We start from the raw sequence: 24,943 nt of genomic DNA, 5'->3' as shown, positions 1-24,943 counted from the left end.
TGAATGAATAAAATCAAGTCCAACTGTACTTTTTTTTTTTTTTTAATGGAAAAACAAGTCAGATTACAGAAGTAAAACTGTAATTATTGAAAACAATTTTTATCGAAAAATATTGCACATAACTAGTGCTGCCACAGAGCATCTTCACTGAAACACTGACATTTTAATCTACACACAATGTGACTTACAGAAGTTTTTAAGACTGGCATTTTTGAATTATGATATGACAGATCAGAATTGACAGGAAGGAAAGTGGAAGAGAGAGATGGAGGAGGGATCAGGGAAAGCTCCTCAAGTCAGAATTCAAACTTGGGATGCTGCAGCTCAACAGTGCTATATGTTGGCGCACTGCCTACATGGCTATCAGAGCCAACGTGACTTGTAGAAGTTTCTAAACTTTTTTACATTTTAATTGTTTTTTTGGTTTTTTCAGACTTTTCAAACTTTTTCCCAATTTTGAGAAAAAATTCTAAACTGCAAGATAAAAAACAGGTTAAAAATTTCAACTTTTTTTTCAAGATTTCCAGGAAAACCACAATTGTTAGAAGTGCAAGAGAAAAAAGTAAGAATTGTGAGATTAAAAACCTTTTTTTTTAATCTCTTGACGGAAACAGGAGAGCTTTCATACTTAGCTGACCGAAAAAGTACAACAAACATAAAAAATATACTTATTTGCTATTGCGTTGCGGTGCCAGATAATTATATGCATTTTGTTGTAAACCTGCATAAATATAATCTGGATCACAGAGGAAAAATAAGACATTGCTAAATATGAGGTTGAAGAAAGACTTTGCTCAAAAGTGTCATTTGGAAAGTCATCCTGGCTAAATGTATTTCATGCAAAGAGCTTCACATTCCTTCTGCGTATTAAACCTGTTTTTGTTTCCTCCACATCCTCCAAACCAGAAGTGAATGCATTCATTCTGCTGCATGTCATAGTACCAGCTTAAAGCATAGTCACTGCAGGGCCCCACATCCTGTTTCATGAGGCACACATCTGTGAGTGGAAACATCAGGAAAGAGTTTTGGTCAGTTCAGGCAATATTATAATGGCCAGATCAAATCCTTTTAACCACAAGAATCAGCAAAAGCCAGACAAGCAGTTACAGAGACGGCTCATTTCTCACCATCCTCTTCCTCTTTTGCCTGCAGGACTACTTCAGGATCTGGTGATTTAATAAAGAACAAAAATGTTTCAGCATCATAACATATAGACAAAGCACCTTGATTGATAGTTGATTTCTTAAAGGTAGAGTTTGTAATTTCCTTGCTGCTAAAGGCGCTAAATAGAATTGCAAATTGTTCTCAGCACTTGATATATTAACCAATGGTTTGAATTTGGGTGGGACTACATTCTTTTCCAAACAACCCTGCAGAAAAATGAAAAATATACTGAACTAGACTAATCTGTTTTGGTGTTGTTCGTCGGTCTGTCAGACTGGTATGTTGGATAGATTAAGAGGGGATTTTGGGCAACTTTTCAGCTATTCAGGCTGAAAGACTGACCAGGTTTCTAAAATGGAAACCTTTTGAACCATTTTGACGTTCCTCTGTAAAAATACCTTTGGATATAAATATCTCAGTTGTTACAAAATAATTAAAATTAAATTAAAATGTGTTCTGCAGTAGCTCAAGGTCAGCTTGCCCAGATTGGAGGACCAGCACCGTTAAATAAATACTCCACTTTTTTTTGAAAATAGGCTAATTTTCCAACTACTATAGAACTAAGCAGTTGAGGTTTGCCATTTTTGAATCCATTCAGCCAATCTTAAGGTCTGGCAAAGCACTTGTAGCTTAGCATAGCATAGATCATTGAATCGGATAAGACCATTAGCTTCTCGCTCAAAAAAGTTACCCTTTTATAATTACATCGTCAAGTAAGAATGACAGAAATTAAAGTTGTGATTTTCTACTGATATGACACTAGGTACTATACCCCCATTCTGGCGTAATAATCATGGCTGCCATCAGTATAATAGGCAGAATGATATTACGCAACGCCTGAAAATAGTACCCAGCATTTTCAGGGGCTGCATAATGTCACTGTACCTGCTGGGACCATGGTATGGCATGGTATTCCTTGATTATTAGGCCAGAATGAGAGTGTAGTTCCTTGACATATCACCCTAGAAAATCACAACATTTAATTTATAGTCGGTCTTAGTACACATTGTAACTACAGAAGAGTTAAGCTTTAAACAGAAAAATTATCAAAACTCTTTGATTATTTTTGAGCAAGATGCTAATGATCTAATCAGATTCACTGATCTATGCTAAGCTAAGCTAAAAGTGGTTACACCAGAACCGGATATTGGCTGAATGTATTCTAAAATGGTAAAACTAACTGTTTAACCCTAGTGGATCTGGAAAACGAGCCTATTTTTTAAGTGCAGATTTCTTTTAACATTTTCTTTTAACATTATTGCAAAAACAATGTTCCTTTAACATTATTTTTGCAATCTTGGTATGGTCCTTCTAGTGACAGACATTAAACAATTAAGCATTTTTATATCTTATATAAGTTAGGCTACACTCATCTTTCATAGCAAAGCATATTTACAATGATTTATGAGACATTGCACAAAACACTTACTTTGTTTGCCACATATCTGAAGGCATTCCATTTCTGAATTAAAACGGTTGCTGTTTCCGTCACAACCTCCATACCAGAAGGGTAGACATGTACCGACCGCTTCATTATAGTACCAACGCTGCACATATTCACCACAGATGGTGCCACGGTCCCTGTTCAGCTGACACAGATCTGAAAGCAAAACACTTATTTACTGATAAGCCATTAAGAGAATCCTGTATTTATATAGAATAGAGAGCATCCTATTAAAAAGAGCATATGGAGTTCTCTGTGTGTGCAGCGTCTAGCCAAAGAATAGTCGCTGTTATAACTCTAATTCCTCCTCTATCATTTTACCTAACTAATGTCACAATTTAGCTGTAATTTGCCATCAGACTGACTTCCGCCTTGGTAGAAATAGCGATAGCTTTCTGGGATTGGGGCCATACAAATTGTGCTCCTCTGGGACTTAAGTTTCTCCTCTTTGTTCCATAGCTTTCTCTTTACAGCCAGTGAGTTTACACCCCCTTACATTGTAAAATCAAATAAAATATTGACTTCCCAACTCACAATTTTCCATTGACTTGTTGAATCCAAATTTTTCCATTGGCCCAGTTGAATTTCTGCACTGCCCTGCACAATTTTCTGCTGGGACCACTGTTGCCACAATCCTTTTGTTGCATATGTTTAAACACTATAGACACTGTGATGTGAGAGGAGGTTTTTCAGAACATACTGTAAACGCGGTCAACAGGAAACTTGACTCCTGCGTCTCCACGGCCTGAGTTCTGTTGATCCTCCATCTCTTCCTCTCCAGCATCTTCTTCCTCCACTTCCACCGCTACATTTGGGTATATGTTGGACGGCACAGGAACACTAGGAAGCAGCATTTGTTTTGACACTGGCCACACACAGCTGCACCATTTTATTACGCAAAATGTAAGTATAATATATATAATATATAGTATAATTGATAATTATTAATAATATTTGATATTAATACAGTTCATTATGTATACCCTTAGTCTATTAGCAGATACTTTTATCCAAAGCAACTTACAAATCAGAGTAAAAAATATATATATTTGATAATTGTACTTATACCAGTAATAAAAAAAAAATGAAAGAAACTCCCATTTTTCTATATAGAAATGGAACATACATACATACATGTGTATGTATATGTATGTATGTGTGGGTGTATTTTATTTATTATATGTAAATTACATTTACTATTTATTTATGTATTTATTTTCATTTTAGATTTCATTAATTTGCCTTTCTGTATAAATCAAAAAATATTATATACATAACTAAATATTGCCAGTTTAAATTAGCATCTTTAGTACCTGCCTCTTATGTTAATTACATTAATTTATTAACCTGAATTTTACTAACCTGCACCTATGACATGCATTACATATAAATTATGTCATAACTTTGTATACATAAGCATCTTCCCTTTTACTATGAAACTAAATAAACAAATAAAAACAGTGATCAATGTTCAGTGTTTCTTCTATGACCTGAAACCTGATATTTTGTCAGCTGATACCTGTACACAGGTCTCTGTGCCGCCTCGTAGTCAGAAGACTGGCCTGAACCTTGCTGTAAATTACCACACTGCTGCTGGAGTGATGGATCAGGGTAGGAGTTCACATTTTCTGCAATCACAAATAAACTATATTAACACACACAAGCTCCTTAAGGAGCTCTCAATCTTGATCAAGATATGCAAAGCCATCATTTAAGAGTCAGTTCACCCCAATATAAAAATTCTATCATTGATTATTCACCCTCATGTCATTCATTATCAGAACAAAAAATATAATTTTGATCCTCCATAGACAGCAATACAACTGCTCCAGAAACTTAGTAAATACATCAGTTCATGTGACATCAGTTTAAGGGTCAGATGGCTCTCCTGTTTCATCAAAAATATTTTAATTTGTGTTCCGAAGATGAACGAAGCTGTTACGGGTTTGGAATGACATGAGGATGAGTAAATAATGACAAAGTTCAAAGTTTAAGCTGCATTAAAAGACACAAAGCATTCCTTACTGCTCAGAATGTGGAAGAACGTCCTTATGAAGTGCTGCACATACTCATGTTCTCCATGTTTCAAGTGTCCCAGGTGAATGAGGTGCTGTTCTGAGGGGTAGCTGGCAAGGTCCTCCACCTGAGCTGTGGAGATTAACTCACCCACCGTCAGTGTGAAGAGAACAACTCCCTCGCATTTCGCAACTTTGGACATAAATTCCACCTTGTCATTGTACTGATTTGCCGAAGCTGGTCCAAGGATGACCAACACCATCTTGTTCTTGCGACCCTTAGGAGCAGAGAGGATGCCCTTCATTATGGCGTATTCCATTGCCAGATCCAGTCGGGAATGGCCTCCGGTTTGCTGTAGCTCCTGGTAGATGCTCCGCTTCATTAAACTGCGATCGGGGAACTGCTGGAAGTTGAAGATCACTTTGACACCGGACTGGGCTTCACCATACGTGGAGCTCTGCTGGTAGACAGCCACTCTCGCTTGTCTGTCGATGCTGTTGGGTTGACTGCTCACAACAATCTGATCGAGCACACGGCCGAGCACCTCCTTCACACCCTCGTACTCGTCAGAAAGGATGCTACGGGAGCCGTCCACAATCACCGCTAAGTCCATGTCTAACTCCTGAGGAGATGATGGGAGGTTGGTGCCAGTACATTCTCTAGCTGGTTTACAGGGATCTTAGAAGAGAAAAAAGAGCACATCACGAACAAACTACAAACACAGACCTCCACATACTCCATTGCTTACATGTATGTTTATTAATGTTTTTGTGTTATTTAATTCTTTTATAGTTCATATAGAATTGTTTGACCTTATTTACAGATGTTTTGCAAATATGAACAATATTTGAGACACTATGCACTTATTATATTGGGAACGTTTTTTAAATGAATACTTTTAATTATATTACATGTATAATAATAACAGTGAAGGCATTTATAATGTTACAAAAGATTTCTATCTCATATAAATGCTGAACTTTGAGGAAATACTGGAAATAATTGTTATGTTTTTCATATAATAATAATAATAATAATAATAATAATATGTCTCAAGCAATAGATCAGCACTTTAAAATAAATACTAACATTAAAGACTGTATTATATTATATATATCTATCTAAAGATTGTAGTATATTATATTATTTTACTGTGGGTCTTTATGTGGTTTCATGTAGCACTGTGAAATATTACACAATCTTCGAATTAAGTATCGAATTAATCACGATTCATACTTATTTTCTTATTCCTATTTGACACATTCATATTTTTTTTACTAACACTGGGTGTGAGAAAGATGGAGATAAATCACTGGGTCTTACCAAAGCAAATAACACAACTCTGGATCTTACTGAGAGTTGTATTCTGGTCTTGCAATCTGCCCAGCACAGTCAAGATAAAACTCTGGGTTTCATCTGCCTGCATACAACAAAACATCGCACAGTGAGAATGAATAGGCCTATACACTGTTAAAAACACAAAGTTTTGTATTAAAACATCTTCTGTTAGGCACACATGATCATGATTTAATAATTAAAGGGACAGTTCACCCAAAAGTAAAAAATCTTTTTTTTAAGGTTTGGAGAACCAATTTACTAACTTAAGAGAACATTGTGTCTTAAAAATTTTCATTCATACAGATTTGCAACAACATGAAGGCGAGTAAATGACAGAATTTTCATTTTTGCGTGAACTATTCCATTAAATAATAAAAAGTTAAGTAAAACACAGATATAAGTGTGCTTAAAGTAATTTTACCTCAAAAGCTCTTTTAATAATAGGGACATTCCTTAGTGAGATGACCCCAAGCTTAATTTTCAGGCCCTTGTACTCTAGAATGGCTGTGGTGAGGGATGTCGAATCCTGAGATTCTCCAGCGGTGAGTAAAATCACTACCTTCCTCATCAGGACGCCCTTTCGCACACGCTTCAGGACATTCCTGCCCACAAAACGCATGGCAGCGCCAATGTTACGCCTATTTGAAGTGCGTTCCAGGGCGATGTTATTCACCGCTTGAATAAGCTGCTTCTTGCGTTGATAGTCGTTGAAGCGGATCAGGTATTTGGTGTGTGAGCTGTAGGAGACCACAGCCACCCGAGCCCCCGTCGGGCAGCTGCTCTCTGCAATTTTGAGATTGTCCAGCAGTCTAAGAACTACAGAACGCATGCGCTCAAAGCCTTGAGGAAGAACATCTTCAGACATGTCCAAGCCAATCACAAGATCAGTGGGGTAGGCAGGGCATTTTATGTTATCTAGAGAAATAAACATAAGAGGAAGAAGAGTAAGAGACGTTATTTAATAATAAATTAAGCTGAAATTAAAATAATGATAAATGATGAATCAATGAAATACATTTTTTTTTGTAATTTCTAAAATTTATGTTTTTGGGTTATATGACATAAAAAGTTACCTACCTCTGCAGCAAACTGTAAAAAAAAAAAAAAAAACACACAAATGTCAAAAGCATCATTATAAGGTTATTACTGTATCTATTTCAAGAAGAAAATAGAATCATAATTAAAAGTTACTTACCACAGTTGTCTCGGACATATGAGATCAGTTTGCAGTCCTACAAAAGAATTTGTATTATCTTTGTGTATATATAAACCAGTCTATTGTCTGTAGCAACAGCCAACATTGTATAGATCAAAATTATAAATGTTTCTTTTATCCCAAAACATATATGCATACACACATGTACTGTATAGCAGTAATAAAAACATATAAAATCAGAAACTTACAGAAATCTGTCTGGCTCCGCGTGTTCCTTTTGGTCCCTATGTGAAGAAAACAACATTCTGTGTCCCTTCAAGTTCCCATAACCATATGATGTGAATAATTTTAATAAACATACCTTGTGTCCATTCACACCTTCGCTGCCAGGATCTCCACGTTGTCCTGGCCTTCCAGCATTGCCCTATTATCAGACAACCAATTTAATCTCCTCAAAGTTCTCATTGAATGAGTAAAAAAAATTACTTTAAAATGTTATTACCCCTCTTCCTGTGTTGCCTTTAAGACCACCACCTCCTTTTCCTCCTTTAAAACCTTGTTCTCCCTGAATGTCGAAAAGAGAGTGACTAAATATTGTTCGCTCATTATTGGTTATACTATCAAGTGATTATTTTAGAACCAACCACATTATAATTAAAGTACTTCCAAGTTTTGGATAAATGAAAACTCACCTGAAGTCCAGTATAACCTGGGAAACCAGAATCTCCCTTAGAAAAAAATGAAGGAAATAAAAAGTATAATGTTTCCATATAAATTAAAAGACCATATGTTGTTTTTAGTGAAATAATGCCACATATATTGCATATTTTTTGTGTATTCCGTGGCATCGCAGTAATTGAATATTTCAAAACAAATGATTGCAACACGATTCTCTATAAACCTTCTGTCCTTTGGGTCCTTGGAATCCATAGCCATCTGCACCATCTTTTCCCTATGATTAGAAATAAATGCTGCAATCAGTTGCAATTGTATCTGTATCTAATATCAAATAAAGATGATCAGGCAAACTGTTGAATTATTACGTTTAACAGCAAAATAGCATTTCTGAATGTGCTAAATGATGATATATAATGGCTGACATTGCTGAGTTTTGGTAGCATAAAAAAAGAAAGAAAAAGTAACCGGCAGTCCTCTGGGGCCTGGAGGTCCGAAAGTTCCTTTATCTCCAGGATCACCTGGCTGGCCCTGTAAGGCAAAAGCAAGATAAGCAGGTTTAATATAAAAAAGCTTCAATTTATAAACAAAGAGGATGACTTTAAAAGAAGTCACTGACCTTCTGTCCCCTGGACCCAGAGCTTCCTTTAGATCCTGGCCTTCCTGGAGAGCCAGGAGATCCCTGTGTAAAGGAAATCAGCACAGTCTCATGTGGTGGATGTGGTCTACTCGATATTAATGGCAACAGTAACCAAATAAAATAGTCAATTAGTTGTTTTTCAATATATACCTGAGGTCCAGGTAGACCAATATAACCTTTCTGCCCACCTGGACCAGGTGGACCACGAGCCCCCTGAACAGAGACAGAAAGAAAGAATCAATCACAAGCTCAAACTCAAAATATTTACATACATCCAATTTACGATCGAATGCATTTTAAAAGGGGGTTACATACTTTCACATTTGATAGTACTCCAACAAAAAAAAAAATTTTCTTAAGATATATTTATTTATACATTTAAAAATGGGAACAATTTGTACATTACCAATGGACCTGTGGCCCCAGGGAGTCCTTGTAGTCCTGCTGTTCCTGGAGGCCCCCTACCACCCTGAATTCACCAATAAAAAAATTAAAAAAATTAAAAATAATTTAAACAATTTTATAAGTGGCTTAAGTATTATTTCAACAGTACTTTACCAGCTGACCCGCTGAGCCTCTTCTGCCATCAGGACCCTGAAAATAAAGAACAAAATATTAAAAGAGAAAACAGGCTAATACGTTAATACTAGTTAATACTATATTTATATATCAAAGATTAGATTTATTTACTGGTCTGCCACCATCACCAAGTAGGCCAGGAAGACCGTCTGATCCTGGTTCACCCTGTTCACAGATTGATATTTGTTGTTAAATTGTTCATATATAAATACATACACAAAATATTGGCAAATAAATATAAATGGATAATAAATATATAGTAAATGTTTTTAGAGAATTACCGTTGTTACTTGTTAAAAGAACATTGGCCCTGAATAACATGTTTTCCAATAAATACACAAAACAGATAATTAAATGACACTTTTTTAACGTATTAATCAAAAGATTGCAACCAGCATATTAGTTTTTTAGCCTTTTTATTAGGAGTCAAAAAAAATTTCTGTTAATACATTTAGACATTTAAATGTAAAACGACACTGTTAAGGGTCAGTTGTTATAAAAAATGTAATAACCTCCCCATACCGGAATGCCTTGGCTGCCGAAGTCACCCTTAGGACCACGGGAGTTGTTGTCTAATCCTGGACTTCCCTGATTATAATTACATGGATTTAAATGAGTAAGAATTCAGCCAAAAACTACTGAACATCTACTGCATGACATTTATCAGTTGCTGTTCTTTCACCTGCTATTATTTCCCAAAATTACCCCACAATTTGGCTACCCTTGAGGCATTCGTGGCCAAATTTGGCAATTAGAAATGATGTTAACCACAAACCATTCAAAACAAATGAACTGAATTTCTATATGCGAACAACTGCAAATACAGATCTGAATTGAACTATCTTTTGAAATCAATGGAAATGAAAATTCATCATTTTAATCATAGTATAAATTGTATTTTGCTACATTAAGGGATAATTATGTGCAGCTAAAGTCTACTAACCGGATCTCCTCTTATGCCTCGCTGTCCTGGGTTTCCAGGGTTTCCTCTGATGCCTCTTGTACCCTACGGTTTGAGCACAATGAAGATAAATTAAATGAAATAAAAGCACTAAAGTGAGACTGTGTCATTGCGCAAGTACAAAGAAGAATATATGTGATGGATTTTACTGAGCTGCCTGGATCTCCTCGCTCTCCTGGGTTTCCTGATGCTCCCGTTGTACCCTAAAAGGAACAATTAGTTTAACAACAGAAATGCATACCTTTCATATTTTGAAAATTCAGGGGAAACTACATTTTCTGAAGAATGTGCAATTATTAGGTGTTTGCTCAGTGGTTAATATATAATACATAATATATAAATAAAGTTTAAGTTTAATTACAATATTAAGACATTATATGGATATTATATAAACTATATAAATAAAATTATATAAACTTTGTTTATTGTTGCATCATATTTATGCATCAGCCTTGGATTACTAGATGTTAGCAGTACACCATAATTTTCTTACCTGTTCACCATTTATCCCATCTAAACCATCTTCTCCATCATCTCCCTATAAATAAAAAAGATTAAAAGAGTCTCACGACGTTAATAAGCGGTGGTTGCATTACTTTCATTAACGAGCCAAATGAAATCGAAGAAAGAATACAGGAACACACTTTACATGCAACTTCATAAAAACAAGAAAAACCACAGGCTAAAACAAACCTTCCCAGATGCAAATCAAAGACAGTAATATAAAAACAGACGCCGGCTAATAACTGCTGTCTGGCAATAATTAGGTACAAACTTGTATAAAGAATCAAAGCTATCTTAAAGTTATTTTGCTGTCTCAACAGAGAGCAATGTTTATTTGAACTTTGGGTGTCAGTGTCCATATTCTTATGAATGTACTCACGTTATCGCCTCTGTAGCCTCTGCCACCCTGAAGAAAAAAAAACAGCAAAATGTAAATGTTACAGGTTTCAGTGCTAAAAGCCAAGAAATCATATAGCACTATGTCTTACCTTTATGCCTCTTCTTCCAATGCATCCCTGATGTCCTCGAGTTCCGTTCAACCCAGGAGGCCCTCTATTACCCTGAAATACACATGTACTGTACATGACTTCGACATATGACAATATATTCACATACTGAAAGAGTTTAAGTATTTATGTGCATCGTTTTACACAAAAATGAATAGTACTTCTCACAAATGCAGTATCAATACTGTCACTTATGCCCATTAAAATATACAGTAAAAATGGTAATACTGTAAGATATTATTAAAATTTAAGCATTTTCTAAAATGTTCATCATCAATTAATCCAGTCTTCAGGGTCACAATAATTCTAATATATTTTATTATCGATAAAACGATTGTGCTGCTTATTTAAACCACAATTAAGAAAGTTTAAAAGAACAGTAATTATTTAAAATATAATTCATTTGGAACAATTTCATCCTTGATGAAAATAGTATTTTTTTTGTAATCTTACCAACCTCTAAACTTTCTGACAACAGTCACATCATTGACCAAGAAAAAGTTGCATTGTAAGTGCACTGTAAAAGGACCATTTCTACAATGGCTCTGATAACCAACTAGTCCAAGGCCATTATTGTGTTTGAGCCAGAATAACCGTTTAATAATATAAAAAAAAAAGGTGTTATGTTAAGGATACAAACACCACAAATGCATTGAGGTTCAAGGGCATTGCAAAGTGACGTGCCTATCACATAAAAGTTCATTAAAATATTTAAATGAATTGAAACAAATAAGAATAAGTATAAAATGAAGAACTTACAGCCCCTCCTTCTTCTCCAGGGAAACCAGGAAGTCCTTTCAGCCCAGGATTCCCCTGATCAGCAGTACAGTGGCAAATTAAACAGTCGTTTTCTCTATTTTCAAATATTGTTTAATAAATCTGCTCTCCTAAATCTATTCACCTTTATCCCTCGTTGACCATAATCTCCACGTGTTCCCTCATCACCAGTGCATTTACACATCACATTACAGCACTCCCTTGAAGCAACTGTATCCTGTGGATTGACAGAAAGCGCGAGAGTGAGAAACACTGAGTTTTTTATGTTATAAATGACTGTTGATGCCAAACACTTGACATCTTGACATCTTTCTTTAGTGCTCTGAGCTGTTTCCCTTCATTTTAAAAAGCCTCCCACTTCCACCCACAGGAAGCCATATGTTTACACAGCAGTCAAAACACTGCAGTGATTGCTAAGGCTGCTAATGTACTTCAAATAGCAATGTACTTGCATGTGACGAATAAATCCAAAAATTTCTCATAGTACTAAAATTGTGCAATACAGAGCCATTCCTAATCGCCATGATACGACTCTTTTGTCTAGGCTTTGACTTACAATCTGCTTCTGCATGACACTGGCCACATTCTGCATGCCGATAGAGAGAAGCTGCTTGTAGTGCATCCCTCGACCGAACTCCAGCCTCTGCAGGTCAGCAGAGTTTTTAAATCCTTCAAGCGCCACGATCATCAACGCTTTTACTCCTGTCAGTGTCACAAAGGGAGTCTTAGTAAACAAAACAAACAAGCATCTGTAAATGTAATTAATACAAAAAAATTGCTGTGTTTAAAAAAAAAAAAAACTCATTGCTGTTTAATTGCTTTGAATGTACCACTGGTCCTGAGGCTTTCGACGGCAGGCAGAAGGTTCTCAACAGGCTCATCCAATCCGTCTGTAAAGATGATGAGCACCTAGAAAGAAAGAAAAAAAAAACTTTCACAGATGAAAAGACAAGCTTATAACAACATTAATTTCGTTGTTGGTTTGTGTTGGTTTAGGGTGGTCAGTGCTGGTTCTTTCTTTTTTCTCTATCTATCTATCTATCTATCTATCTATCTATCTATCTATCTATCTATCTATCTATCTATCTATCTATCTATCTATCTATCTTTCTTTCTTTCTTTATTTCTTTCTTTCTTTCTTTCTATCAATACTTTTTTTTACTTGCCTAGAAAATCCTTCTCAATTTAAGAATTTTTAGATATTTTGGACACAAAAAAATCTAGGCTAGAAAAGCATTTTTTGCAGTCTCTCTCTCTCTCTCTCTCTCTCTCTCTCTCTCTCTCTCTCTCTCTCTCTCTCTCTCCCTATCTATCTATCTATCTATCTATCTATCTATCTATCTATCTATCTATCTATCTATCTATCTATCTATCTATGATGTATTTTTCAGATGTGCTGATCTGTTAACTTCTGTTCTCACCTTTACATATGCATTTGAATAATTGAACTTCTCCTTAAACGAGTCCAGAAGCTTTGTGTCGAATTTCAGAGAGTCTGAAGTCTCAAATTTCATAACTTTTTGTACCACGCGTTCATCATATTCTTCGAAGGAAATATCATTCAGCAGCTTTCCATCAGCTTTGACCAGTCGGAAGCCTACATTGGTACTGAGGGTTGGGTTGCTTATACAACACAGGTTGTGCACAACTGAAACATACCGGATGATCTCAGGCAGGTACAACTGAAGCTTTTTCTGGTCTCTAAAGATTGACAGAGAACTTGAACTGGTGCGTGAGTTATCAAATCCGATGCCAATGTCAATACTACAACCTTAATAAAGAGAAACAGAATTTCAATGTTTTAATCTAATCATAACAATTAATTCCTAATTTGATGTTACACTTAAAGGTATATTTTAATCTATTTTCAATGTTCAATCTAATATCACACATAGGTACTTCTACTCACTTGGATCTACTAAGGGTTGAGGAACACAAAGAGCATCAACAAATGTTGCTGTTATCAGATTCAGGTTGGTGAAGTTCTTCACTTCGAATTTCCTGTCCGGTGACCCGGCAATGTAATTAAGCTGTTGCTTTGAGACTTTCCCAATTCCAATAACAAATATGTTAATATGAAGTTGTCGGAGATCATCGGCCGGTTTTTTCACACTGTCTAAAGATTTACCATCAGTAATAAGTACAAGATTTTGGGGTATGCCACGCTCTGCGCGACTCCCTTTGTCTGCCTTGAAGAATTCCTTAACTCCTTTCAGAGCTCTTCCGATTTCTGTCTCATGTTTCATCTGCGTGATATTTCGAATTGCTGATTTCACACCCTCCACATCTTTATGCTCATTTAAGTAGAATTCCTTCTTATATGAGGTGCTGAACTGGGCTACACCAATTCTGATAAGTTCTGGAGAAACACGGAGCTTGTCCACAAGGCTTAGCAAGAAATTAATCATAATTTCCCATTGCTTTTCCTCGATGCTTACAGATCCGTCAATGAGAAACACCAGGTCGGCTATCTCCATCTGGCATTCTGCAAGACAGAACGATCAGAGACAATCCAATTTTGGTCATGCTGAAAAATCAGTTATCTAATTTGTTTTTGAATTCTTAAAGCAAAAGTTTGAAGCAAAAGCTTTTACCTGGTTTGGTTGCATTGCAAAGGACACTGGAGATGTTCTTCCGCAGTCCTTTAAGTCCCTCGTAATTATCAACATGGAAGACTTTGTTTTTGTTCCTGGTAATGATCTCCAGCTCACTTTCTTGAGCTCTAGACACTCCAATTCCATACACATTTATATGTTTCGCCTCAAACTCCTTAGCACGTGCGCGTAAATTCTCTCTGTCTCTAGCATTACCATCCGTAACCAGGAATAGCATTTGGGGGATGTTCCGTTTCTGACGCCCACCATTCTCTTCTTTGAAGTAATCGAGTGAGTATCCAAGAGCCTTAGCGGTGTTGTCGTTTCCAGTTGGGATCATCAAGTTTTTTATGGCCTCAACTACCTGACGTTTATTTTTGTACTGTTTTAAAGTGAATTGAGTTGGATTGCCCGAGTGAACAATAACGCCAATTTGAATTAGATTTTCCCCAATCTGTGTGCTGTTCACCACAGAGATTAAAAAGTCTATAATGTTTTCAAAGTCTTGATTACGAATCCGTCGGGTGCACTGCACCAGGAAGATCACATCAGCCAACTGCTTACTTGGACAATCTATAAGTAATATGAGAAAGATGTTTATTAATATTCCATAAATATATTCCATTGGTCTAAGATGGTTTATTTTAGTGTTTTTTCTCAGCTAAACTTTGTACTCAAGCAATATGGTTACATTACAATTTAAAATGCATGACTAACAGTATACAGAATTGCTACTTAAATAAGTTAGTCAACACAAAAATTAAAATGATACCATGATTTATTTACCCTAAACCTATCTGTATATGACTTTCTCCTTTCAGAAAAATACAATTGGAGTCATATTAAGAAATGTCCTGGCTCTTATCAGCTTAATACTGGCGGCAACTGGTGGTCGAGATTTTGAAGTGCAAGGAATTACAAACAAACATCTTAAAAAAATACTCCAGCAGGATAATAAACGCATTTTGAAGGTAAAGCAATGCGTTTGTATAAGAAAACTTATAGTAAATATTTAAAACTTTATGAACTGTACTGTAAACAGTAACGTCTGCTAACTGTCATGCATGTGTAACACTTAAGTAGATGAATGCAGAAGTGCAGAAGTCTTAGATAACATAGATATATGTGCATGAATATATTGTCCAGCCCATCTTAGTTCTGACGAAAGTAGCATATTCTCACAGGTTTTAAATACAGATTTTTTGTATTTAAAACCAATCCAAATTCAAAATCCACGCAAATTCTATATATTTTTAAAACCCTATACAGATAAATAACATCCAAAACACTAAGCTGTGCTGTAATACGTGGAAATTTTAGGAATGTAAGATTCACCTGTTTGAGGGTTGCAGATCTTGAATTGGAGGTTTTTGTCAATGGACTGAAGTGCATCAAAATCCCTCTCAACGTACACTTTTTCTCGAGTTCCACTGATCTCCCAGAGCTGTGTGGTGTTTACATGGCCCACACCTATTGAGAAAATGGTCACACCCTTGTTTCTGATGGCCTTTGCTGGTGCAGCGACAGCATCATGAGCTTCCCCATCAGTAATAACTATAAGGAACTGTGGAACATGAGGCCGACCACCGTTTGATTTGTCAAAATATCTTGAAATGAATGAGAGTGCTTTTCCTGTGTACGTGTTTCCCATTTGCTGCTTAATCCTGCTGAGCGCTTTCTCTACTTCATCTTGGTTGTAGAACCTATTCAGTGGAAACTCCAGCCTTGGATTATCGCTGAACTGGACCACCCCAATACGAACAGTATCTTCTCCAATGACGGTACCATTTACGACTTTGGTAATAAACGTCATCATTGATGTAAAGTTAAGACTGTAAATGCTAGAAGAGCCATCGATCAAAAACATGATATCTGCCACTTTGTTCTTGCAGGCTAAAGAAAGTAGAAGAAAAAAATCCAGTAAATATATCTAACTTATTTAAAATTAGAAATAAAATCTTTACTCTACCCTAACATACAAAAGCTTGTGGAATTTCAAGGATTTTGAGTCTAATTTTATTTACCAAGTAAAAACAGTAATATTGTAAAATATTATTCAAATTTTAAATAACTATATTAATGGATTTCAAAAATGTAATCTAAAATTTCCAGAAAACATCGAGTTTCAAGTTTCCCTAAATACTTCAGAAATTACTCTAATATGCTTATTTAGTGCTCCAAAAAGTTTATTATCATTATTGAATATGGCATTATTGGAAATAAATATGGTATTTTTTCCCAGATTGAAAATTAAATATTTTGTTATATTATACATGCTACTGTCACATCAGTATACTTAAGTCCATGTAAAATGTAAAAAAAAACTTTTGAACATTTGAATGGTAGTGCATCTTTAATAATTAGTTAACGTTTTCAAGTTTGTCTAAATGTAATTTGTTGTTTTAAACCAGACAAGAACATTTCTTTTCAGCATATGTGTTAATCTTACCCTTTTGTGAACAAATAACTGGCATAATTTCATTCTTGAGGGCATTCAGAGCATCATAGTTGGTCACATAGAACTGCTTAGTCAGGTCAGCCGTCATTCTCAGAAGCTCAGCCTGGACGGCATCCCTTAATCCAATGGCATAGACTGAAACACCTTGAATCCTTAACTCTTCCGCTGGTTCCCTGACCTCATCTTGGGATTCCTTATCAGTAATGACAATGAGAATCTTCTGCACCGCCAAACGGGATGTTCTAGCCTGACCAAAGAGATCGGCCATATAACTTAGTGCTTTGCCTTTCTCTTTGCCTCCATAGGGCTGATTGATTTTCTTCACTGCCGCTTCTAACGAGGTTCTGTTTTTGTGCTCCGTCAGTCTGAACTGTGTAGTCGGAGCATGGTTGACATTCACAACTCCCACACGAACTTGATTGGGTCCAATGTTGAAAAGTTTCAGGAAGCTTAGGATAAATGTCTTCACGTCTTCAAAGTCGGCACGAGTTTTGCTTGAGTGGTCCAAAAGGAAATAAATATCGGCTTCATCTGTATTCACACATGCTAAAGGTGAAGACTGAATTAGTGCAAGTACAAAAAGTGCAAGAAACTATATATAGAAGCCAAAGGCAAGAGTAACAAAAATAAAGCATTATTTTTGCACAAGCTCTTTAAATTAAATGTATAATCATTTTAAATGAAGTTTGAACAATTATATAAAACAAGTTATAAAAGTATTATTAAAAAATATTACAATTAAGTAATAATTTCTAACCATGACAAAAAATGGCAGAGAATTTCATCAAAAGTGATGAATCAAAAAAAGAAAAAACATACTAAATCCAACTATTCCAAATGTATCAAATATATTAACCAATTACATAATTTAGCATGTGATGTAGGAAGTTTTGATATTTTTGACTGTTGCTTTTACCTTGTTTTAGGATGAATTTATTGTTCTTGTCAAAACCTCTATTAACCACAACCTTACAAAGGCTCTTTCTGAGGCTTTTCTCCAGCGAAGTAAGCATTAGAAAACTATCCACATTGAACACAAACTGCCGTTCGGGGTAAGAGCCTATTCTTTTGAGCTCCTTCTCACTAGCATCCTTCACCCCGAGGGCATATACGGTGACTCCCGAGCGCCTCAACTGGGCAGCTGGGGCGGTGACATCATCTTGTGACTGACCATCAGTGATGACGATAGCGATCTGCTTAACACCGAGAGCTTTCCTGCTGCCCCTCCTCGCAGTAAAGAGTTTGTTCATGGCAAACGTCAAAGCCGCACCGGTTGCAGTTCCTCCACCTCTGTATGGTATGATTTTAATATAGTTCAGAATTTCAGTTTTGTTAACGAAATCGTTCAAGTAGAATTCGACACTGGGTTTGTCGCTGTAAAGAATCATTCCCACCCTCACACTGTCAGAGTTCACCTCAAGACCACTTATTGTGCGGTGGATGAAACGTTTTACTTGTTCAAAGTTGCTACTGGTGATACTACCTGATTCGTCCACAATAAACACAATGTCTGCCACTACTGCTGATGAACAATCTGTAAAAGAAGACAATAAACATGCATGGTTAGTAACATAGGTTAACAAATGGAAAATACTTTAATGCTGCCAGATGAAGAATCGTGATTAATCACATATAATAATAATAAAATAATATATACATATATGTATTTTGTTTTACATAATATATATGTGTATACAATTTATTTAAATATATGGATGTAAATATTTTCAAAATATATATTTTTAAGTAATAAAAAAAATAACAAGAGAGAAAAGAAAAGTGTGGTGAAAACACTTACTTAATACCTTAAAGTAAATATAATTTGTAATGCTCTGTCACATCTGTACTGTTCATAGTTAAAATAAAGGCAAACTAACCTCCTATAACATTGAAAACTTCTGGTTGCTGAATTAGTTTTATGATATCTGTTGCAATCTGATTGATATTCTGATCAACCTTGAAAGTGCGTAGTGTAGGTGTCAGGTAGGGTAAATTAATATCCAATCTGATATCAATAACGGTCACATCCTCAGCCTTCATAGTCCGTATGGCCCTCAGAGCAGAGTCGTCAGATTCCCCTGTTCTCAGTACCAGCAGATACTGCTTGTAGCCTTTAGCAATTCTGCTGCCAGATGCCGTGTTTAGAAAATGAGTGTGAACATAATCTATGGCCTTTCCTATTTTTCGCTGTCCATTGGGCCTGGGCTGGAAACGTTTTATGTAATCAATGGCTGTTTCCTTTACTTTGTAGTCATTAAACAGGAACTCCTTAATGACGTTCTCTCCAAATTGAGCCAGTGCAATCTTATGAGATCCGTCACCCACATTGAGCTGCTCAGCCAGTAGGGTGAGAAGTTTCTGTATCTCTAGTATTTCTCTCTGGGCCAAACTATCCACCAGGACAAATAAATCAGCAAACTTTGGGGCAATGGCTGAAACAGACACAAAATAAATCATTGACTATTTTATATATTTGCACATGAATATTCAACATATTACACAGTCATTGCTTGTAACTTAACCATCAGTGATAGTCATTTAGTAAGGTTATTTAAAAGCAATGTATTAACACTGTACCAGGTGTAAACTGTTATCTTTCTCGACCACTTGATATAGCTTCAAATATCAGGTGTATACAGACTTGTTGACATCTGAACATTTATTTACCTTTGCCCTGATACCTCATCAAGATGCACACTGTCTCCTTCATGGTGGTTGTCAGTTCTTGCAGTGCTTGGTAATTGGCGATGTTAACCACAAAGCGCTCAGATGGTCTGTTGGCAATAGCCTTTAACTCAGTCATGTTAGTTGGACCGATACCAATGGCAAAGATGATAATACCCTTCTCTCGCAGATCTTCAGCTGGTCCTTTTATATCATCGGATGACTGGCCGTCTGTGATCAACACAACAATCTGAGGCACATTTTCATTGATACGGCTTCCATGCTCACTATTGAAATAGCTGTCTTTAAGGAAATCCATTGCTTTTCCCATGAACGTGCCTCCCCTTCGGTATGGAAGGTCATTTATTTTCCTAATCAGCTCTGCTTTGTTTGCATATTCCCCTATCAGAAACTCTTTGTGGGGGTCGGTGCTGAACTGAAGAAGGCCAACCTTTACCTTTTCATTGTCAATATCCAAAGCATCCACAAAATTGTGCATGAAATTCCTAACCTCCTGGAAGTCTTGAGTACCAATGCTGCTGGAACTATCCACAAGGAATACAATGTCATATAGTGGATTTTCATTCAGGCATTCTATCATGAGAGAATAACAGAAAACACATGATAATTAAGACATATGTAAGTGTCATAAATGACACAAATATACACTACTGTTCAAAATTTGGACTTTTTAATTTTAAGTCTTTTATTTCATCATGGCTGGATTTATTTGATCAAAAATACAATAATTGATCAGCAATCACTCTCGTCTTTAGTGTCACATGATTCCTCAGAAATAATTTTCAAAGATGCTCAAGACACATTTTGAAAGAGTTATGCTGCTTAATATTTTTGTGGGAAACATTAAACTTTTTTAATGGATAGAAAGTTCAAAAGAACTGTACTTGTTACAGTTTAAGTCTGTACTGTAAATTTTGGTCAATTAAATGCATTCTCCTTGCTGAATAAATGTTTTCTTTTTATTAAAAAAATCTTACTGACCAAACCTCTGAATGGTAGTATATATATAAATATAAAAAAACATAACATTAATTTTCTGTGGGTCACGTAAAAATAAAAGTAATAAAAATAATAATGTATTATTTAGGAAATTGTTTATCACCAGTTAATTAGACATGGCAAGTATTTGTAAGGTGTTTACCTGTTTCCTGTGCAGTGCCTACCAGAAAACATGATGCAAGGATTAAACCAGAAAGAAAAGCCTGTATCTTCCCCATTGTCTGAGCACGTCCCGAAGACCTGAACAGAAATTTAAAAAAAATCATTTTAGCATGGTATTTGCAAATAAATTCAGTACCACCTTATACTAAACCTAACTTGAGCAACATTTTTAAATTTAATATTTTAAAACATTAAAGTTAAAAAAAATACATCAGAAAGACCCCATAATATTATTCCTTAAAATACATATTTTAAACAAGAGACTATAAAATAACGTTATTTTTGATGTTCAGATTAAAACGTCAAAATGACAAAAAATATAGCTGTTTAGGATATGTGCTGTCTGAACTAAAAACAGCAATGACCAAATTAAATCAACTACAACAAGGAGACAATGAAAAGTGTTTATTTATTTTCCTGTTAAGAAATGTTTGAGTTGGAATGGCAGCACAGAACAGCTGTGAAATTTGAGGTCAATTGAGGTCTTTCTAAACCCACAAGCTCTCATAGCCCAAGACCCCAACTCTTTCATGTGGTGAGAAGAAAGGAATACCAATCTGTTCCTGGCATGAAAAACACAACCTCTCAAAGACACGATAAAACAACCGCATAAATGTTAGACTTCCCATACTCCCATGTAATGTTTTTAGTCGCTAAGGTTGTGTCTTATTCTGAAGAAAATAAATGCAAACCGTAATAAATTTCTATCTTTTCTGTGAAGCCACATTCTGAATCCATAGTTGTCAAACCACTGCTATTCATAATATTGCAGTGATAAAATTGTCTCATCTAAATCATGAGAGAAATACGCACAAATCAAGCACCATTTACAAGCAGAGGATAGATTTTTTTTAACTGGAGGATTGAAGAAGAAACATTCTGACGGCACCCATTCACCACTGGTAACTGAGTGATGTAATGCTATTTCTCTAAATCGGTGAAGAAAACAATCTCATGTACATTTTACAAGGCCTGAGCTTAAACGTTCAACTAATTTTCATTTCAAAAATCAATGGACACATCTTTATCCACTTGCTTTTCTTCATTCACGTTTTTGAGAGATTCAAATATCATGTGCCCATCATCCCAAATGCAAAGGAGCTCAAAGGAAATCACATCTATTCTGTGTTCTGCTCGTCTGAAGTCATGCTTAATAAAGTGGTCTAAAATAGAATCACACATGAGAGACACATGGAGCCTATCTTTGTTTCAGGCACTCTAACAGAAAAACTCGCTCCAATACAATTTTTTTTTCTAACCATGCTCTTTCATTAGGATGCTAATCTGCTCCAGACTTTCCAAATACAGCCATTGACAAGCTCTTATGTCACATGTTACACAATGCAATTACTTACTATACAAGCATAGGCATTTAATATTAAATGCGCTTTTGTATTTTGTTGTTTGTTTCAATTGAAGTTATTTGCATGCACATCCCAAACAACTGCCGCTAGTTTATTTCATAAATGATCTAGTAATTTGAGCTGGACGGTCCATTTGCTTTAATGTGGTCTGCTGTTCTTGAAACACTTTCAACATAAACAATAGAAAAATTTGAACATATTAAGGTTTTAATAATGGAAAAAAAATTGTAATTAATAATTTAATTCAATGTGAAGTATTAATTTCTTAAAAAATACCGTTGACTTTAATTGCAGTATATAAAGTACAATCAGATTGAATTTTGTTTAGTTTACTAATTTATTATTATCACTATTATTATCATGGTAATCCTATTCGTCTCTCGCATTAAATGCCACCCCAGTACAGGATGAAAGGAAATGGGCGGCCCACTCATGTTCTATGGCACTAAAAATGTCAACAGTTTTGATAAAGCAGATTTAGACAGAAAAACTAATAATATCCAAACTTCCCAAAAGAGTTTAAACCCTTAAGCCAGAACCAAATGAGCGAAAAACGTTGTGAGGCCCATATGTTTAAGGGTAACAGGAAAGCTGGATCAAATATTTTGCACATGGAAGTAATTAAACTGTGAAGAGAGAATTGATTGATTGAGAAAACCAAAACCAGAGGCCATGACATGTCACTGAGGCAAATCTTTGCATGCACGTTTTCCTGCCTTATGATTTTAGAGGTCAGACAATGTCTGACACAAATATTAATAGGACAAGTTTTAAATGAATAAAGTACACCGTAAATCATCTATTGACCATAACAATCCACAAATCTGAGCAAATGAAAGCCTTTAGACACAGAATGTTCTGATTATTTATTTCATAGTTCTTAGATTATTTCTTGTCATCAAATGACAGAGTCAGAAACTGATTAAGGAGTAAAAATGCTACTAAAGGCATCAGAAACCTTTGCAATGCATGCCACCACTAGAATGTGGAAAATAAACACCAGCACACAAGTGATAAGGGAGAGACGGCAATATCATGCCATTCAGTTATAATGATATAAATGACAGGATGACAGCACAGAGCAAAAAAAAAATCCTAACCCTATGCACTCGATCTGCTTTCAATCAGACTAGTTGCCTTGAAATCTAGACCTTGACTAGAACTGTATTCCACAATGGCAAACGTTCAAGCGCTGACAGACACCATGTGGTAATGCACAACACGTCTTATGAGGTAAACAAACGCCTTTGATGCTCTCTTCATTTATTTTGCATACCGACCACGTCTATAACACAGCTGCATATGTTACACGATGTAAACAATCCATGGAACTCTGCTTATTGTGTGATCAAGCATGATGACAGCATAGAACATATGGATCTGATCACCTCCAACCGGAGCTCTAGATGTGCAGTTACGTTGGTTTTTAAAATCCCTAAACCCGAGAGCAAATTTTTGGCAAGAAGACACCAAATTAGCTAACTAACGCGCACAAATGCAAACTTCAAACTTTAAGGCTTTGTCAAACCAGTTAAGCTTTGTCTAGTTATAAGGCTGTTAGTTTACCAGACGTTCTAAATCTGTTCTTTCACAACTGTTTTATGTGCAATCGAATCGCTGTAAAAATGAAGAATAGCTATATTTCACATGTAGGAGTTTGAGATGTGTGCCTCAGAAAATGTTGCAACAATTTTGCATTTGCACCTTATTTCCAAATCAGACTAGGCCCCTATCTGATTGGCGACACGCTGTATGCAAGACCTGAGGACTGAAGGAAATTCCTGCTAATAAAATGGCATATCTAAGACCACTCCAAAACAAGCAACAAATCTTTCACATTCATGCAGGACGTTCCAAATTAAACAAATACTTACAGCATATCCATCCAAAGCTGAACAACTTTCGCCTTTTTTTCAGTAGTATATTCTCAATTCGTTTGCTACATTTCTTATTTCATAAAAGTTAAATTATGGTTAGCCCAGTTAGCCCCCTACTGATCATGACAAGGACATGTGGTGGTAAGTTGCTGTCTTTAGTGATGACAAGTTGCTGTGTAAACAAAATGAAAATATTTAATTGTATTACATATATATTATATATTATATATTTATATTTGTTCTGTTAATTCAGTTAGTTAGTTAGTTAGTTAGTTAGTCAGTTAGTGTACTATTCTTCTCTTTAACACCACATAATATCATGCTTGAAGCTAAATCTGACAGGGTAACATATGTATAGAATACAATAATATAACAAAATAATTGCTTTTTATATAGATGACTTGCATTAAATAAAAAAATATATATTAAACTTCAATGTAAAATGTATAATTCATTTTAAAATTAGTTTAAAAATGTTTGTCATAATTATTTGCAGATTATGCGAAAGGAGACAGGTTTAACTGTAATCGTTTAAAAGTATCGTTCTCATAATAATCATCATTATAATAAAGCAGACAAAACCCTAACATCGCTTTAATAAAATGCAAGCAGAGAGCTTTACTTTGATACAAACCATATTCCAGTTACTTTAACCTATCCTACTTTTTAGCAGTGCTTAGTCCTCCCCAAACACTTGCAGAACCCCTCATATCGTATTATAACAAAAACACACTCAGCAATAATTTTCAGCAATAATGAAAGCAATGGCTCTGCATGCAAGAATGAAGTGCGTGCACTTACTCTACATCTGTCGGAGCGCAAAACAACAATCCACTGCACGAGCACGTCTGTACATAGACTGTTTGACCACTCCTCAATGAGCCCCCTCCCCCGCCGCATCTTCATTCTTTTCATGAATTGAATGAATGTCTACATGTAGTTCAGTTCATCTGGAAAGTGATATTGAAATAATATTCGTTTTTATAGGGCTTTTTACAACATCGTTAGCTCAGATCCAGCTGCATTTAAATGCACAGACTTTTG

The 24,943-nt window shown here is 35.6% G+C and overlaps 1 protein-coding gene across 2 annotated transcripts; it reads right to left on the bottom strand.

The window, feature by feature from the left end:
* Positions 1–17: 17 nt before the first annotated feature.
* Positions 18–24,728, bottom strand: col6a4a (collagen, type VI, alpha 4a). Of its 2 annotated transcripts, none has more exons than XM_043260115.1 (41): positions 24,701–24,728; positions 20,639–20,736; positions 19,480–20,070; positions 18,690–19,244; positions 17,729–18,346; positions 16,804–17,358; positions 15,690–16,247; positions 14,355–14,927; positions 13,670–14,245; positions 13,182–13,531; positions 12,591–12,669; positions 12,317–12,462; positions 11,885–11,977; positions 11,743–11,796; positions 10,966–11,037; positions 10,857–10,883; positions 10,467–10,511; positions 10,123–10,176; positions 9,956–10,018; positions 9,535–9,600; positions 9,124–9,177; positions 8,992–9,027; positions 8,840–8,902; positions 8,584–8,646; positions 8,413–8,475; positions 8,262–8,324; positions 8,020–8,070; positions 7,811–7,846; positions 7,621–7,683; positions 7,480–7,542; positions 7,367–7,402; positions 7,158–7,194; positions 7,040–7,051; positions 6,384–6,877; positions 5,948–6,044; positions 4,634–5,302; positions 4,128–4,236; positions 3,309–3,448; positions 2,594–2,764; positions 1,128–1,166; positions 18–997 (listed from the first exon to the last, which is right to left on the bottom strand). In XM_043260115.1, exons 2-41 carry the CDS (start codon positions 20,712–20,714, stop codon positions 825–827), a joined length of 7,683 nt encoding a protein of 2,560 aa, XP_043116050.1. In that variant the 5' UTR covers positions 20,715–20,736; positions 24,701–24,728; the 3' UTR covers positions 18–824. The 2 variants fall into 2 exon arrangements, with proteins under 2 accessions (XP_043116050.1, XP_043116049.1); XM_043260114.1 differs by lacking the exon at positions 24,701–24,728 and adding an exon at positions 23,897–24,065.
* Between the last annotated feature and the right edge of the window lie 215 nt (positions 24,729–24,943).

The sequence above is a fragment of the Puntigrus tetrazona genome, chromosome 16 (assembly GCF_018831695.1).
Source record: "Puntigrus tetrazona isolate hp1 chromosome 16, ASM1883169v1, whole genome shotgun sequence".
Lineage (NCBI taxonomy): Eukaryota > Metazoa > Chordata > Actinopteri > Cypriniformes > Cyprinidae > Puntigrus > Puntigrus tetrazona.
The sequence above is the reverse complement of the archived record's forward strand: the minus strand, read 5'-3'. Positions and strand labels throughout refer to the sequence as shown.

Coding starts and splice junctions, on each gene's coding strand:
- col6a4a (XM_043260114.1), bottom strand. Junction 8,647..8,839: donor CTGGGGCCACAGGTCCATTG/GTAATGTACAAA, acceptor GTCTCTGTTCAG/GGGGCTCGTGGTCCACCTGG. Junction 8,071..8,261: donor CAGGCCCCAGAGGACTGCCG/GTTACTTTTTCT, acceptor TTCTAATCATAG/GGAAAAGATGGTGCAGATGG.